The following is a 15,561-nucleotide window of genomic DNA, read 5'->3' on the forward strand; positions in this document are numbered from 1 at the left end:
CGCTTGCTCAACACAGAGTTGCCGTAGATCTTCAATTTGTAAAAAATGCAGTACCCACAAAGTGCAATACAGTGAAGTGCAATAAAACAAGGTATGCCTTTCCATATCAGTGAAATGAACCGCAGGGTTTTTGAAAGAGACAGCATGTGTGTGTGCATACATGGATTTACACACACACACACACACACACTTACCTGGGAATTCAAAATATACTAAATTCCTTTATATACATAGGCCCTTTCAAAACAGTGAAGAAAGATAGGTACTTTAGGAAGTGTTTTTGGGAAAATTGTTCATTTTATGGAAAAATCATTAAGATGAAAAAAGTCCATATAAGTTTAATATTAAAAGATTTAAAAAGAATTCTAGCAGGAAACATTAAGAAAGTGTTTTTATAATTCTTAAATATAAAGGCTTTAAACTTTTTTATTTTTTGTTTTTTCACTTTGAAATAATTTGAAAATTTTTACAAAATATTTCCACATAGCCTTCATCAGATTTACAAATGTTAATATTCTGCAGAAGCACATTACAATGATTAAGATCAGGACACTGACATGGATACACTATTAATATTTACTCCATGGCCTTTACTCACATTTCTCCAGTTGTCTCATCAATGCCCTTTTTCTGGCTCAGGATCCAACCTGGGATCCTGGATACTGAGTTTAGCTGTCATGTCTCCTTAGTCTCTTTTCATCCGGAATAGTTCCTCAGTCTTTGTCTTTAATGATGTTGACACTTTAAAAGAATAAACTGGCCAGTTATTTAGTAAAACAACCATCATTGTGGACTTTTCTAACATTTCTTCATGATTAAATTCAGATTATGAATCTATGGCAAAAATACCATAGAAATGATATCATTAGGTACATGATGTCAGTTTCAAAGGCCTTTTATCCATGGCATAAAATCAGAAATCAGAGGAAATTCATTGAGCTGACCAAATAAACATGCATCATTTTATTTGGGAAAATACACCGTAATAAAAAATAAATGACTCAGGGGAAATGACAGCAGGGGATACTTGTAGGCTGGTGGGCATCTGAATTGACTCTCTAAACCCTTAAATTTTTTGTAAACTGGAAGTTAGGTCTATAGGCTTGCTAGATTCAGATTAAAAATATTTGGCTAGGCTGGATCACAGGTGTAGTTGCACATTTTATAACTGCATCACACCAAGTGATACATGATATCTCATTATTCCTTATTATTAAATTTGTCAATTTGATAAGCAATTCCCAGTTATTACAATTTTTATATTTTTGTCATTGTTTTAGTTTGTATTTCTCTGGTAAAGATTTGCCTTTTGAAGATGATGTGAACAGGCAAGAGAGAAATACGTAGAAAATATAGTGAGAAGTTGGAAAGATGTGCATGGATGGAGCAGGAAGAAAGCAGAGGACAGATGGGGCCATTGTGATGGCCTTTGCTTTGTTGTTTTCAGTCTGTCCTGGTCCCAAGCCCTAATTTATTTGGTCTATTTGAGACGATGGCAGTCACACTGAAGTTCAGATCTTCTTGCCAGTAGCATTTCATTTCCTTGGGCTGCAGTGTGTGCAGTGGTTGAGGAGCTGAGCCCTCTCAGGCAGTCTGCTGTAAGACCCTGCTGGAAGCTGTGGGATGGCAGCCTGTGGTCCTGTGGCTCCTGGCTGGTGCTTGCCAATGGATGAACCCTCTCTTTAAGCCCAGAAACACTGGTTCTGCTAGACACTGTAAAAATGAGCGTCTCCTTTTTCCTTGATGATTATTACCTAGTATCCTTAAGAGTAAACTCAGCACAGCATCATCCATTTAAAATTTTGACGGTATTTTAATTAATGACATTTATTTTACAGTATGTAATTGTAAAATGTGATTTAATATTTATTTTCAGAGTCATGGTCAACTTACGCTATCACTTTTTTTCTTCAATCCAGAGAATGTCTTTCTATTCTGCATGAAATTCAGAAGAACAAACTTCAGCAGGAATTCTTCTATGAGTTTGAAGGGGGTGTCAAGCTTGGCACTGGGGCCTTTAATTTGGTAAGGAAATCACTCTATAGAAACCAGAACTTTTGCAGAAGAACCGAAGGTTATCTGTGCCTTCTCCACTGCATTTGAATCTCATCCTGAACCTCTCCCTGGGTTGGTTGACAAACAGCTAGAGTGGGATCAGTTTTCCGGCACTGTGACCCAGTGTGTTATGAAGTTCCACACATGCTCAGAGTAGCTTTGGATTGTAAAATGTAAGGGAAGCCTGTGGCACTCTGAATAGACTAGTAAGATTTTGGTAACAAGGAACAGTGGAATCCATTTCCATTTCCACACTGGAAATATTGTTGCAATGACAGTGACGGCTCTGGAATTGAAAATGTGTGAGGGACCAGTATAACTTGAGGAATGATTTTTGATGATCCCTGAGGAGATGAAGTCTGAGTAGTAATCTGTCAAATTCCAATATGTTATTAAGAGATTTTTAAATTTTGTTGATGGTTCACTGGAATTAGTGAAAAAATAAAGTGGTCAAGAGAAGTATACACATGAGTGTATGTGCCGCTTTGGCCACTTTGCTTACGAACCCGTGGGTGATGATTGGGAAAGAGGCTGACTGGTACCCACAGAATGAACCATCCTATCCAATTGGTTGTTAAAATCTTCTTTTGCTAAGGTTATCTTTTGATGTGTATCCACATGGGAACATTTTCTGCCCGTTCAGGAAGATCTGTCCACATACTTCTTCCCCAGACCTCTTTGTCACCAATTTTCCAATCATGTTCTTTCCAAGCCCGTGCCCATCCAACCAAACCATTGTCTACATCCCCTGAATCAGCATATATAATTGCACATCTGGCCATTTCTCCTTTCAAGCATAGTGCATAACCAGGTGCACTGCCCAAGGTTCTGCCCACTGGAAGAATATTCCCTCACCACTGTCCTTCAGGAATATCCCAGAGAGAAGTGGTAGTGCTGCAGCTGTCCACTTCTGGGTGGTGTCTACACATCTCACAGACTATGACTGAGTTTTGCTTCTGGGAAAGGAAACTAAGAAACCTTGCCTGGACATGGGCTTTGAGGGGTTGCCTTCTTGTCACTTCATCACACCACATCAAAGTTCCCACTATTCTATAGAGAACACTGGAAAGACCAGCCTTAAAACAAAGCTTTTTAAAGGTTCATTGTTATAGCTAAATAAAATTTATTCATAAATGATTGTTACAATATGTGGTCACAGAAATATCTGGTGGTTAAAACTTGTTTCCAATTTTTCGCATTATTGAAGCATTAAAACTGTAAGTTAAATTTGTTTGCAGTTAGAAACACTAACACATAAGTACACTGTATATTTTTTTTCTTACAGATGCTGTCCCTTTTACCAGCAAGGATTATCAGACTACTGGAATTTATTGGATTTTCTGGAAATAGGGTACAAATTTAATTTTATCTTAATTTTGACAGGGAAGATTAAATATTATTTATTGAATATGAGGGCAATGCAACATGTCTGCATAACTGGCCTGATAATTATTGGCAATTTGTTTGTGGGACAGAAAATAAGCCTTTGATTCTTGATCACATTTTTCAGGAGTTAGACGTAGTTTTTCTGTTGAAAGTTAAAAATGTTCACCCTTGTTATCCAAATTCTTGGATGAAAAATTATGTGTTGCTAATATTGCTTCTTGCTAGATCTTATTACTCTCACATGCTTTCCTATGCTTTCTTAATAGTTAAGCAGCCCCAGAGTTGCCCTCCTTAAGATGAAGAAATTAGCTGGATTTCCCTGTCTAATATTTTATGATTTTCATGGATCGAATACGATGCAGTATTTTGGATTTCCATGTGTTTCCACAAGTTTCTTTATAAAACTAAATGATGAAATATGTTTTTCATGAGTTTTATTTATTAAATGTCTGCGTGTTTATGGTTTGGTAGTGAATATATCACATTTATTAACCATGACACTCAATATGCTATTATAAGAGTTGCCTCATGGCAAAAAGTGTCGATTAAAAGAGCAGGTTTTGAGAAATGTGTGAGAGCAAGTATAAGCAGCTATCACTTTTTTTCCTGTTTTTTCTACTGTCCATGTTCTTCATGAGCTATGGTGTATTTATGGTGATTCCTTCATAATGTTGTCCATTCTGACTCTGTGTTTCATGGTCACCCCTCTCCTTAACTGTTCACCTTCCACCTGATTCCTTCAGAGGCTCTGAATTGCCTCTTGAATAAAGTTCAAACTATTAATGGCTTCAGGGACCCCATGGTCTGATTCTAGCCAGTGTTTCCAGCCATGCTACCCAGATTCCTCATATTCCCAGTACTCCTGTTAAACTGGGCAATCGGTTGTTCCCCAGCAAGTCCTGTGCTTTTGTTTCCATGCTTTTGCTTTTCTCTGTTTTGGATATCCTCCCCAACTGGCTTCCTCCCAAGTAATTGTCTCTCAAGAGCTCCTCCATCCACTAGGGTTGAGATAAATGCCACCTATCTCACAAAGCTGTCCCTCATACTCCCTCAGTGAGGCTCAAGCATTCCTGACTTTCAGAATTGTCTATTTAGCCTTCTTACAATCTCTCTCCATATTCTAATAAGGTCATTGTGTTCACATACTGTCTTCTCTATTTAATAGAAAGATCTTTGAAGACATAGACCATGTTTGTTCATACCCGCCATAGTGCCTTGCAGTTAAATCCTTAATATGTTTTAGTGAATATTTCTATCAGAGAAATAGAGTATCTCCATGAAATGAACACAGCCCTTTTCTCTCTTTAGAATCACATGATATAAAAGGATTTATGAGAGTGTCTTATGCAAGTTTAATAAGGTTCATTTCTAGTTAGGCATTCTAGTTCCTTTAAAAAGAAACTCCACCTTCATGGAGGATAAGGATATATGAACTAGCATTTTCAAGTTTCTGAATAGGCCAGGCATGGTTGCTCACGCCTGTAATCCCAGCACTTTGGGAGGCTGAGGTGGGTGGATCGCTTGAGCCCACGAGTTCGAGAGCAGCCTGGGTAACATGTTAAAATCCTGTCTCTACAAAAAATACAAAAATTAACTGGCCGTGGTGGTACACACCTGTAGTCACAGCTACTCGGGAGGCTGTGGTGGGAGGATCACCTGAGTCTGGAGAGGTGGGGGATGCAGTGAGCCATGATTGTGCCACTGTACTCCAACCTGGGTGACAGAATGAGACTCTGTCTCAAAATTAAAGAGTTTCTAAATAGAAAGTCAAATACCACGTTTTCACTTATAAATGGGAGCTAAACAATGGTACATATGGACATACAAAGTGGAATAATAGACATTGGAGGCCACCAAAGGTGGGAGGGGTGGGGGAAGAGAGGGTTGAAAAATTACCTGTTGGGTATGATGTTCATTCGTGGGGTGATGGGTACACGACAAGCCCAGACTTCACCACAGCATAATATGTGAAATCTGTACTTGTAACCCCTCGATATATAAAAATGTTTTAAAAGTTTCTGAATATGATTTTCTAGCCGTGTTCTCTTTCTAAAATGCATTTAATTCCCATAGGAGTTGGGCCTCCTGCAGTTACGTGAAGGTGCCTCAGGAAAAAGCATGAGGTCTGCACTGTGCTGCTTAACCATCTTAGCTTTTCATACTTACATCTCCCTAATACTTGGTAAGATCTGGATTAGGTTGTTTCATTGAACATTGATTATCTTGGCCAGACATGGTGGGTTACACCTCTAATCCCAGCTACTTGGGAGGCTGAGGTGGGAGGATCGGTTGAACCCAGGAGTTTGAGGCTGCCGTGAGCTATGATCACGTCACTGCACTGGATCCAGCCTGGGCAACAGAGCGAGATCCTGTCTCCAAATTAAAAAACAAAACAAAAAGTTGATTATTTTTAATCTGAGTAAGTAAAAATTTAGAAAGATCAACAAAAGCTAGTAGTTCATGTCTGTTTACTTTTTTTTTTTTTTTTTGAATAAAGGTAGAAAATAGTGTGCTTTGTCATAGTGACATTTAGCAGAGGGAATAGGGTAGTTTCTTTCATTAAATAATTTTCATCTGTTCTCAGCTAAAATTTCTATATTAAGGTGATCTATTTTATTCTATATTAGATTTCTTTGCAGAAAATGAAATTTTGGGCTAAATAAGTTAATATTGCTATTAAAACCAGAAATTCCAATTAGGAATCTGAGACAGCCACCTGCATTCTTAAGAATTAGTGTGTCCTAGAGTTTCTTAAACTAAAGTTATAGGTGAGACTGGTCTTTATTTTATTCCCCAGTTATAAAAATGATGAAATAATAGTTTTCATCTTTTCCATGAGTAGGTCTTTACTGTATGTTAATGAAGTTTGGAGAGTTAGTTATAAATATCCCCATGTCTTATGAAGACTGAGGTTTTTCCTGTTAAATTTCTAGGTACAGGAGAAGTGAATGTTGCCGAAGCCGAGCGTCTCCTGGCACCCTTCCTCCAGCAGTTTCCAAATGTACGCTTAGTATTTCAAAGTGTATGTTTCAACCATAATTAATCAGCCAGTGTTGACTGTTGAACAGTGTGTTTTCTTCCTTGCTCTGCAGGGCTCACTTGTGTTGTTTTATCATGCCCGAATAGAGTTGCTGAAAGGGAATCTTGAAGAGGTAATTTATTAGGTGGGAGTTATTTGGGGGAGTTGTCTGTATGGTGGAGCTGTGACCTACTCATTCAACAAAAGTAAACTTAGCTATATGGACTAGACAAAAATAAAGAAAAAAACAATATAAGTAAAAAGCCAAAACTTTAACTTGTATATGCATTCTATTGTATAAAATCTATGCAGTGGATTACTGAATGTAGTCTACATTTATACACAGAGTACATTAAGCACTTTAGGGTAGTATATGCCAAATAATAAGCTCAGGGATTTTCAAGAAACTGTGACTGTTACCAATTTCTGCATTATACACTGACTTTGGAATCTAGCCCCTGCATGACATGCAAGTCTACTACATGTGGGCTCCTTATCAAAGGAAATTATTCACCAATTCCCTCAAAAAAGGAAGTGTCGGGGTCAGAAGTAGAAAAGTAAGGAGCCATTTATGGATATACATTCACAAACCATTTTTTCCACACAAATGGGATCAAACATGTATTTTTCTGTGATTGGAACCTCCCCACTCCCACATTACAAAGTGTCAAGGCCCCTCACAAAATTAAAGAAAGAGGCAGAACTTAACTGTATCATTGCCTGTAAGGAAAAGAACATAACATCATATTGAGAGGTTGAATGAGTGATAATTTTGTCCTTTTTGTACTAAGTGTTTTATGTATTTTCCCATTAGGTTATTATCTCCTTGTCTAATATCTGGATGATCAACTTCATGCAATTGATTTACAGGCACAAGAAGTATTTCGAAAATGTGTTTCAGTTCAAGAAGAATGGAAACAGTTTCACCATCTCTGCTACTGGGAACTAATGTGGATTAATGTTTTCCAACAAAACTGGATGCAGGCATATTACTATTCAGATCTACTTTGCAAAGAAAGTAAATGGTCCAAGGTAAAGTGCAATACTTTCATTGATGTCATCTGTTTGCTAATATGTGGCCAGGAAGATTTTCATTCAGGACTGTTTGCTCGGTAGTATGGTACCACAGTGTTTTCTCAACTTAGAGATTCACAAAAGGAGGAAATGTGCCTTAAGTACCCACTGTTTATAGGTACTGTCCTCAGCATTACATGCTTTAAAAGCCATCCACAGTTCTTTTCAGGGCCAAATACGATGGCCCATACCTATAATCCCAGCCCTTTGGGAGGCTAAGGCAGGAAGATGGCTTGAGGCCAGGAGTTTGATACTAGCCAGGGCAACATAGTGTGATTTTTATCTCTGCAAAAAATAAAAACCTTAGCCAGGCATGGTGGTACATGTCTAGAGTCCCTTCTACGTGGGAGGCTGAGGCAGGAGGATAGCTTGAGTCGAAGAGTTTGAGGCTACAGTGAGCTATGATCACACCACTGCACTCCAGCCTGGTGACAGAGTGAGACCCTGTCCCAAACAATAACAAAGTTATTTGAAACGTGAGGTTTTATCCCTGAAAATGAGCTGGACTTATGAAGTTATGAAACCTTAATCATCTTGATAATTTTTGTAGACTTCCCAGTGCCCTGATGCCCAGGCTTTTCGGGATAATGAAAATTAATTCTGATCCACTTATGAGAAGTTGGGGGGCAATGAGATAATTTTTTATTGTTCATTCTGTCCGCTTTCTCACCTATGAATGCTGTAGTTGTATAATAGAAAAATGGTCTAAATTATTGATAATTGAAAAGAGTTGTTCTCATTTTGAACAGGGATTATAAGATTTCATTTCCTCTGATTTCTTTAATGCCTGTTAATATTATATCTGGAATGCTTGTAGGTCATTTCTGATTTGAAAGGTAGAAATGTTATGTACCTAGGGATGTTCTGTAATAAGCTCCTTCTTTTTCTCAAGGCAACTTATGTGTTCTTGAAAGCGGCAATTTTGAGTATGCTTCCAGAGGAGGATGTAGTAGCAACTAATGAGAATGTGGTAACTTTATTCAGGTACGTGAGACACTATTTCTATAACAAAGGCCCTGAGGGTATAAAGGGGCAAAATCTCATCTCTACTAAAAATACAAAAAATTAGCTGGGCATGGTGGCATGTGCTTGTAGTCCCAGCTACTTGGGAAGCTTAGGTGGGAGGATTGCTTGAGCCTGGGAGGTAGAGGTTGCAGTGAGCTGAAATAACGCCACTGCACTGCAGCCTGGGCGACAGGCAGAGTGAGACCCTGTCTCCAAAAAAAAAAAAAAACTGACCATGTATATTAACTGTAGCATCGACATCAACATTAGTAAAAGCCATGGCATGATAAATGTCACCTTTTACTGTAAAGTTCATTTCCTCATTTTACAGAAACAACAATTAATGGAAGGGAGTATTAAGATACATTAAAATCTTTTAAATCTCCTTCTCTTTCTTCCAATGCAGATTAAGTTTTCTCCGTATCAAAACAATTTATGTGAAAGATGTAATCATTTTTATTTTCAGAAGAAAGCTTTGAGATCTTGCTGTGTCGTAGCTTCTAGGTTGTTGGGATAATGAGAGTTCTAACAATGAATGGTCTCTTCATAAAAATGCTGTTACCTTTCAACTCTAAGGGTTCCTGTCTGAGACATACTTCTGACCCCTTCCTCTGACTCCCACCTCACATTTCCACTGTCTTTTCCACTGATGGTAATGAACATAGTGATGGTACACTAGTTTAAAATCCATAGCTCCATATTGTGCCCACAAGTAACCTAACACAAGCTTACCTCATATTGGAGGCATGTTATTTCATGTTAATTTTTCTTTCAGTGAAGTAATTATTTCCTTGAATTCTTTCTCAGCAACTTGTTTGATGCATTCATAGAATTTTGCATAAGAAAGTGCTCGCAGGAACATGTAGTTTCCCCATCTTACTCTCATTTTTACCTGCTTATGAATTTCATAATTGGAATTCTGTAGAATTTTTAAAAGGAAGTTTGTAAACAGGGTACATGTCCTAAGCTGATTATTTCCTAAACAACCTGTACCTGGGAAACATTTTCTTAAATTATGTATTAACTGATGGCTATCTTTTGGGCCATATTATTTTATAGATCTGTGTAATACTTGCAAGTAAGAATAGGCGATATACCAGTGTACCGTCTTCTCTCTCCCTGAGTATCCACAACATAAGTAAATACTTTGGACTCTTTCCTGCTTACTCGTAGAAATCGCCAATTGTATACCTAGATTTCCTGGACTGTGTTTGATAGATTTAAGACATTAGCTAAGTTGACTGGAAAGAAATATGTGTCAATCAGTGGTTCTCAATCTTGAGTGTGCCTCAGAATCACCTGGAGGGCTTATCAAAATCTAGATTGCTCTGCCCCAGCCCTGGAGTTGCTGATTCAGTAGGTCTAGAGTAGGGCCTGAAAATTGGCATTTCAATTAGGTTCCCAGGTGATGCTGCTGCTGGTGGTCTGTGAAGTTCACTGTGAAAACCACAGGTATAAATAACGTATGTGTTGCCATGACCTTTCTCTGGGGTGGGCTGGGGCTCTTCACAGACAGGTGGACAGCTTGAAGCAGAGAATTGCCGGGAAATCTCTCCCTACTGAGAAGTTTGCTGTGAGGAAGGCTCGGCGTTACTCCGCCTCCTTGCCTGCACCTGTGAAGCTCATCTTACCTGCCCTGGTATCTGCTTTTATTTTATTTACTTTTCATGCACTAGAAGTAAATTATCTAGTCACAGCAGCAGGGAGCATATCTAAATTTGGTTATGAAGTTTAGCTCACTTAAAGACCATTTTAAGTTTTGTTGTAAGTTGAACATTTCTAAGTAAGTAATTAATAAATAAAAACTGTAGCTAATGGTTTTTGACTAGTTAGTATGCTCCAGGCATTAGGATAAAGGCTACTAAAAACATATCATTTAATTCTTACAACTTTTTGAGTATAGTTAACTCTTAACCACATTTTTTAGATAAAGAAATTTAGATAGAAGTTGATTCCATTGAAGTTGAGTTGAATTCTAATGCAAGCCACATTATGTAATTTTACCTTTTCTAATAGCCACATTAAAAAAGTAAGAGGAAATGGAAATGAATTTCAAGAATATATTTTGTTTAACCCAGTATATGCAAAATTTTGTCATTTCAACATGTAATTGGTAGAAGCTTATCCATGAGATACATACATACTTTCATATTGAACCAAGTCTTAAAAATTTAGTGTGTCTTTTACACTTAGAGGACATCTTAGTTTGGGCTAGCCGTATTTCCAGTGCTCAAGAGCCATAACTGGCTGCTGGCTGTTGTATTCTAGCTCCAGCTGACATTCTTAAACTTTATGCCATTTAGGCAAGGCTTCTGTGAAAAACACAATTTCAACTTAAATTTTCTTAATGAAGTCTTCTTCAAAAATACTGAATATATCAAGTTACTATGACTCTTCTGGTGCTTTAGTTTTTATATAGATAGTCAGCACAGGAAAGCTGTTCATTGTAAGCCGATGTCTGTGGTCCTCCACTCTGGGGTTTCCTGAGTTTTTTGTTTTTTGTTTTTTTTTAATTCGGAGTTTATTTCATTATTCCTCTTTGACAGTTATTTAGATTTTTCCAGTTTTTGTAATTACACACTACAATGAATATCCTCTTTTTGTACGTGTGCATATAATTATCTGTGAAGGATTTTTTAAAAATGGAATTCCTGGTTCAAGGGAATATATACATTTAATATTTTGGTAGATAGTGTTAAATTTCCCTCAAACAAAGCTCTACCAATTTAAATAAGTACTGACAGTATTTTCCCATTTTAATTTGCATTTCCTTGTGGATGTGGTGGAGCATCTTTTCATGTGTTTCTTCATTTTTATTTTTTCTTTTGTGAATTGTTGCTCATATTCTTCCCTAATTTTTCATTGGGTTGTTGATTGTTTTCTTAGTGACTTATGGGAGCCCTTTATACATCCTATGAGAAAGAACAATGCAGCCTCGCCCTGACGGGTCAGACAGGAGTTACCTGGCGCCTAGCACCTAGGTCCAGGTGTTTCCTACCTAACACAAACTCAGAGAACTTCAGCATCACACAGGGACATTCTGTGATTGTGATGGAGCAAGACAAAAATATGACCACTCCGTAATCATGTCTGAGCACAAATAAAAACCAGAACACTGCGTAAATCACACAAATAACCAAACATCTCCCTCTCCCAGCTCACATGAGAGCCTTCTGCTGCTTAACCAGTTAGAGCCTTAGCTCCATGCCTGATTCATTTTTATTAGGTGATATGCACTGGGAAGGTTTTTCTGTCTCACAGAACTCTACTGAAAATTTTCTAGACTGTCGTCATTCTTTGCCTTAGTACTTAGATACCAGTGTGTATGTAATTGTATCCTGCTTTGACTGTTAAGAACCATAGGGAAGATTAACTCACTGCACTTCTTTCTCCGGGTCTATGGATGTAGAATGTATAGGAAATTGGCTTGAAATGTTAGTACTGGGATTTTTATTTTTATTTTTTTTGTACCTAGGAATTTTACCAAAAGCCTGTTTTTCATAAAGTCTCAGATACGAGCTTGCCTCCTTCCGATAAAAAGATTTCATCCATAAAAGGAATTTTTAAAAGATCATCATCAATTTAAAAAATACCCTGTTATTGAAATGACCTCTTACTTTATTAGCAACAAGAAATTGTTACATGTAAAACTGAATGAAGGTAGAGTGTCATGATCTTAGTTTTGGGTGCCATAAGGTAAAGATACCTTTGCCGCCCTTCTACTCGATTGTGTTGTTCTCATTTCCACTACTTCCTGCTAAGAGGCTTTTCAAGCAGTGTTTTTATCATATCTTAAAATTTATTTCCAAGAAGATACTAATTACCCTGCTTACTTCATACCCTTAAAAATATTAACTGCACTATCAGGAACATTAGAAAAATATTTTCAAGCAAAAGCACATTTGCTTTTGATCCAAAAAAATTCTCATCTGGTAGCCCATTAAATATAATATGTAATGAGAAATCATTAGTTTACATTTTAGGAGCTGTCATTCAGCCATATGGCTTTTAAATGAATACGTTTTCTGCATATTGGATTACATTACTGGACCATGTTTCTAATGGTATAAAAGATCCTAAGCCCAGTAAAACATTCCAATGTTTATATCCAGTGATATTCTTGGAAACATTTTATGTAAACAACTGGCAGACACTTAAAAATATTTTTCTTTACTTAAAAGTAACAACAAAAGTTTACATTAAACAGAATTATTCATGGTATCGGTTTAAAATATTTATTTCTGTATCTGTATTCTATTACCTTCCAAAAGAATTAAATGCTTGTAGATATTTAATAAATATTTGTTATATGAATGAGTAAATTAAATTTTCGGTAAAAACATATATACTGAATTACTTCACAGTATAAAAGGCAAAAACAAAGGAAAATTATCTGTAAATATTGTCTTGAGGTTCCTAGAAACCAAGGCAAAACACATGAACATTGTTTGGGGATCATAAAGGACATTGAATAACCTCATATAACTGCAAATGGTTTTCATTTTTCCTCATTAGGAAATGATGTATGTCTGGAATGGTTTTTCAATAGTGAGCAAAAGAAAAGACCTTTCTGAAAATCTGTTGGTAACTGTTGAAAAAGCTGAGACAGCTTTACAAAGTCAAAGTAAGTATACACAGTAAGCACCGAGGAGCCTTTGTCTCTGCTCAGACAGACCCCTGTCCTGCGTTTTCCCTGTGCACATCTGCCTACATTAATTTGTATACATCACAAGGACAAAGAGCTTGAGTTGCAGGGGTCTGGGTGAGGAATGACATACACTGCAACTGCATGAACCTTGGAAACATCTTGCTAAGGGAAAAAGGCCAGCTGTAAAAGACCACACATTGTATGATTCCCTTTACACGATAGTCAGAATAGACAAATCTATAAAGACAGACCGCAGATGAGTGGTTGCCTAGGGTTGGAGGAGGGAAGGATGGAGGATGGAAGGGGTTATGATAGCTTTTTGGGGAGGGAGGTGATGACAGTGTTCTACAGTCGACTGTGGTGATGGCTGTACAACTCTTGTAAATATGCTAAAAACCGTTGAGTGGTATACTCTTAATAGGTGAATTGTATGGTATGTGAACTATATCTTAAAACTGTGACAAAAAAGATGAAGGGAGGAAGCCCAGCATTGGAATTTTAGAGCAGCACAAGGAAACATGCACTTCTCTCTGGGTTGAGTTTGCTGCGACTCTTTCTATTCCTCCTCATTGCTGTCTAACCGTTAGTGTGTTTCTGCAGACACAGGGAATAGTTTTCAAGGTGAAATGTTATCACAATTTATTCTACCTATTACATTTGGTTGTGCTAGAGGCCACACTTCAGTTTACTGGAAGCAGCTGATGTGGTAAAAGGAGAATCAGAATCAGGCAGTCTGGGCTTATAGTCCAGCTCTGCAGCCATCGGACTTTGGGTAACACCTCTGTTCTCTTGTGAAGTGGGAGGAGTGTTGGACCAGATGCTATCCAAAGTTGTTTCCTTGCCCTGACATTTTTTGATTCTGTATTTTTAAGAGGGGTAAACAATGCCATAAGTGATAGCCTGTGTTATATTTCTTTTCAATGCCAAGTCACTTAGGTATTATCCCAAGAGAAATGGTCTTTTGTAATATTCTAACCACATAAGTAAAATGAGAACTTCTGTGATGATAAACATGATAAAGGGCATAGAAATTCAGGATGGTGGGGAAAAATTTTAACAGTTACCTCATTTTTCTTAACTGGAAAAAGATGGGCACTCCAGGAGCCCAACTCCTGTCTATTTGAGCAAGCTCTTCACCGCCCCCAACCCCCCATTTGTTGGGGGCAAAATTCGAGGGGAAATATATTTTATCAGACTATGCCAGTAAAATGCAGTGGAAATGTAGAAAACCGAGTCACTCCCCTCCACCCTTTCCTTTTTCTCTTAATGACATGCTGAGATGATAGGCTTTAGAGATATTTAAGCAGGGCAGGAGGGAGCTGAGACAGACAGACAGACATGCCATACTTACCCACAGTTTTGGCTTTGTGTGTCTCTCTCTGGGTGAAATAATTAGTTCGTTTTCTGAAGATCGCCTTTGCCAGATATTGCATGTGAAACTTATGACCTCTTCTAGGAGTCGTTTTATGCAAGAAGATTATCTCCTGCTCTCCTTGCCACCTTGAACTGTTAGGACAGTTTAGTAATTAAACTCCTATCCTTCAGAGCAGGGAAGAAAAAGTCCATAATTGGAAAATGGAGAGAAGTTGGAAAATGGAGAGAAGTTGTAAACCCGAGGTTACATCATCTTCCACCCCATCCCCCACCCCCATTATTAGAAACTGGCTGTGTATTGGCTTCTCCTAGCTTTGCAAGTGTGTCTGAAGTAAAAGATGGTAGAGGATACAACTGATCTTCTACTCTGCAATGCTCTGGCCATAGTTATTAAATGCTGGCCGCTGATACAAAAGATAGAACTTTGAAGACAGAACAGAGTTTGGTGACGTCCCTGGAGTCGGCATTTGGTATTAATTCCAATAGTGTTTCATTTGAAATCCTAACTAAATTCAACATGTAACCAGAAGTTCCACTTTGACTAAATTTGCTTAATGAAATTATATAGCAAACATTATGAGAGTTATGTAAAAGGGAAAGTGATACTGACTTTATGATTTTTTACTTTCTAAATCTTTTTTCAGATTTTTCTCTTGGGGGCATTTCAGCTAGCTTCTAAAAATTTCAGCATAGATACTTTTTGTAGTTTGGGGTTCAAACTTCCCTATTTCTCAGCCTATCTACCATAAAAGTTCAGCAGATCTTTTGTGATAAAATTGTGCTCTAGTAGCTTTATCATGTAATTTTCTTTGAATGTTAAATGAAAACATATTACATGTGTGTTATGTGTTGAAATGTTCATCTATGAACACATTCATGAGGTTGAAAATCATGACAAAGCATTTATACTTCAAGGGAAAATAATCATCTGCTAGATAATGGTTTGTAGTCGGAGGAAATAATGATTTTGCCATCTGAGATTTTTGGAGGAATACGGTAT

At 37.5% G+C, this 15,561-nt stretch overlaps 1 protein-coding gene across 5 annotated transcripts in view; it reads left to right on the forward strand.

Annotated features, from left to right (window-relative positions):
• Positions 1 to 15,561, forward strand: part of TTC39B (tetratricopeptide repeat domain 39B) — a 137,698-nt gene that overhangs the window by 112,156 nt on the left and 9,981 nt on the right. For 4 of the 5 annotated variants that reach the window (XM_025360612.1, XM_025360613.1, XM_025360615.1 and 1 more), the window contains 9 exons: positions 1,920 to 2,025; positions 3,341 to 3,406; positions 5,515 to 5,623; positions 6,375 to 6,442; positions 6,534 to 6,593; positions 7,331 to 7,492; positions 8,427 to 8,518; positions 10,052 to 10,178; positions 13,055 to 13,163. In XM_025360612.1, the coding sequence (XP_025216397.1) occupies positions 1,920 to 2,025; positions 3,341 to 3,406; positions 5,515 to 5,623; positions 6,375 to 6,442; positions 6,534 to 6,593; positions 7,331 to 7,492; positions 8,427 to 8,518; positions 10,052 to 10,178; positions 13,055 to 13,163 (899 nt within the window). Of the gene's footprint in view, positions 1 to 1,919; positions 2,026 to 3,340; positions 3,407 to 5,514; positions 5,624 to 6,374; positions 6,464 to 6,533; positions 6,594 to 7,330; positions 7,493 to 8,426; positions 8,519 to 10,051; positions 10,179 to 13,054; positions 13,164 to 15,561 lie in introns of all 5 variants that reach the window. The other variant, XM_025360614.1, reaches the window with a different exon arrangement.

This window comes from Theropithecus gelada, chromosome 15, assembly GCF_003255815.1.
Source record: "Theropithecus gelada isolate Dixy chromosome 15, Tgel_1.0, whole genome shotgun sequence".
NCBI lineage: Eukaryota > Metazoa > Chordata > Mammalia > Primates > Cercopithecidae > Theropithecus > Theropithecus gelada.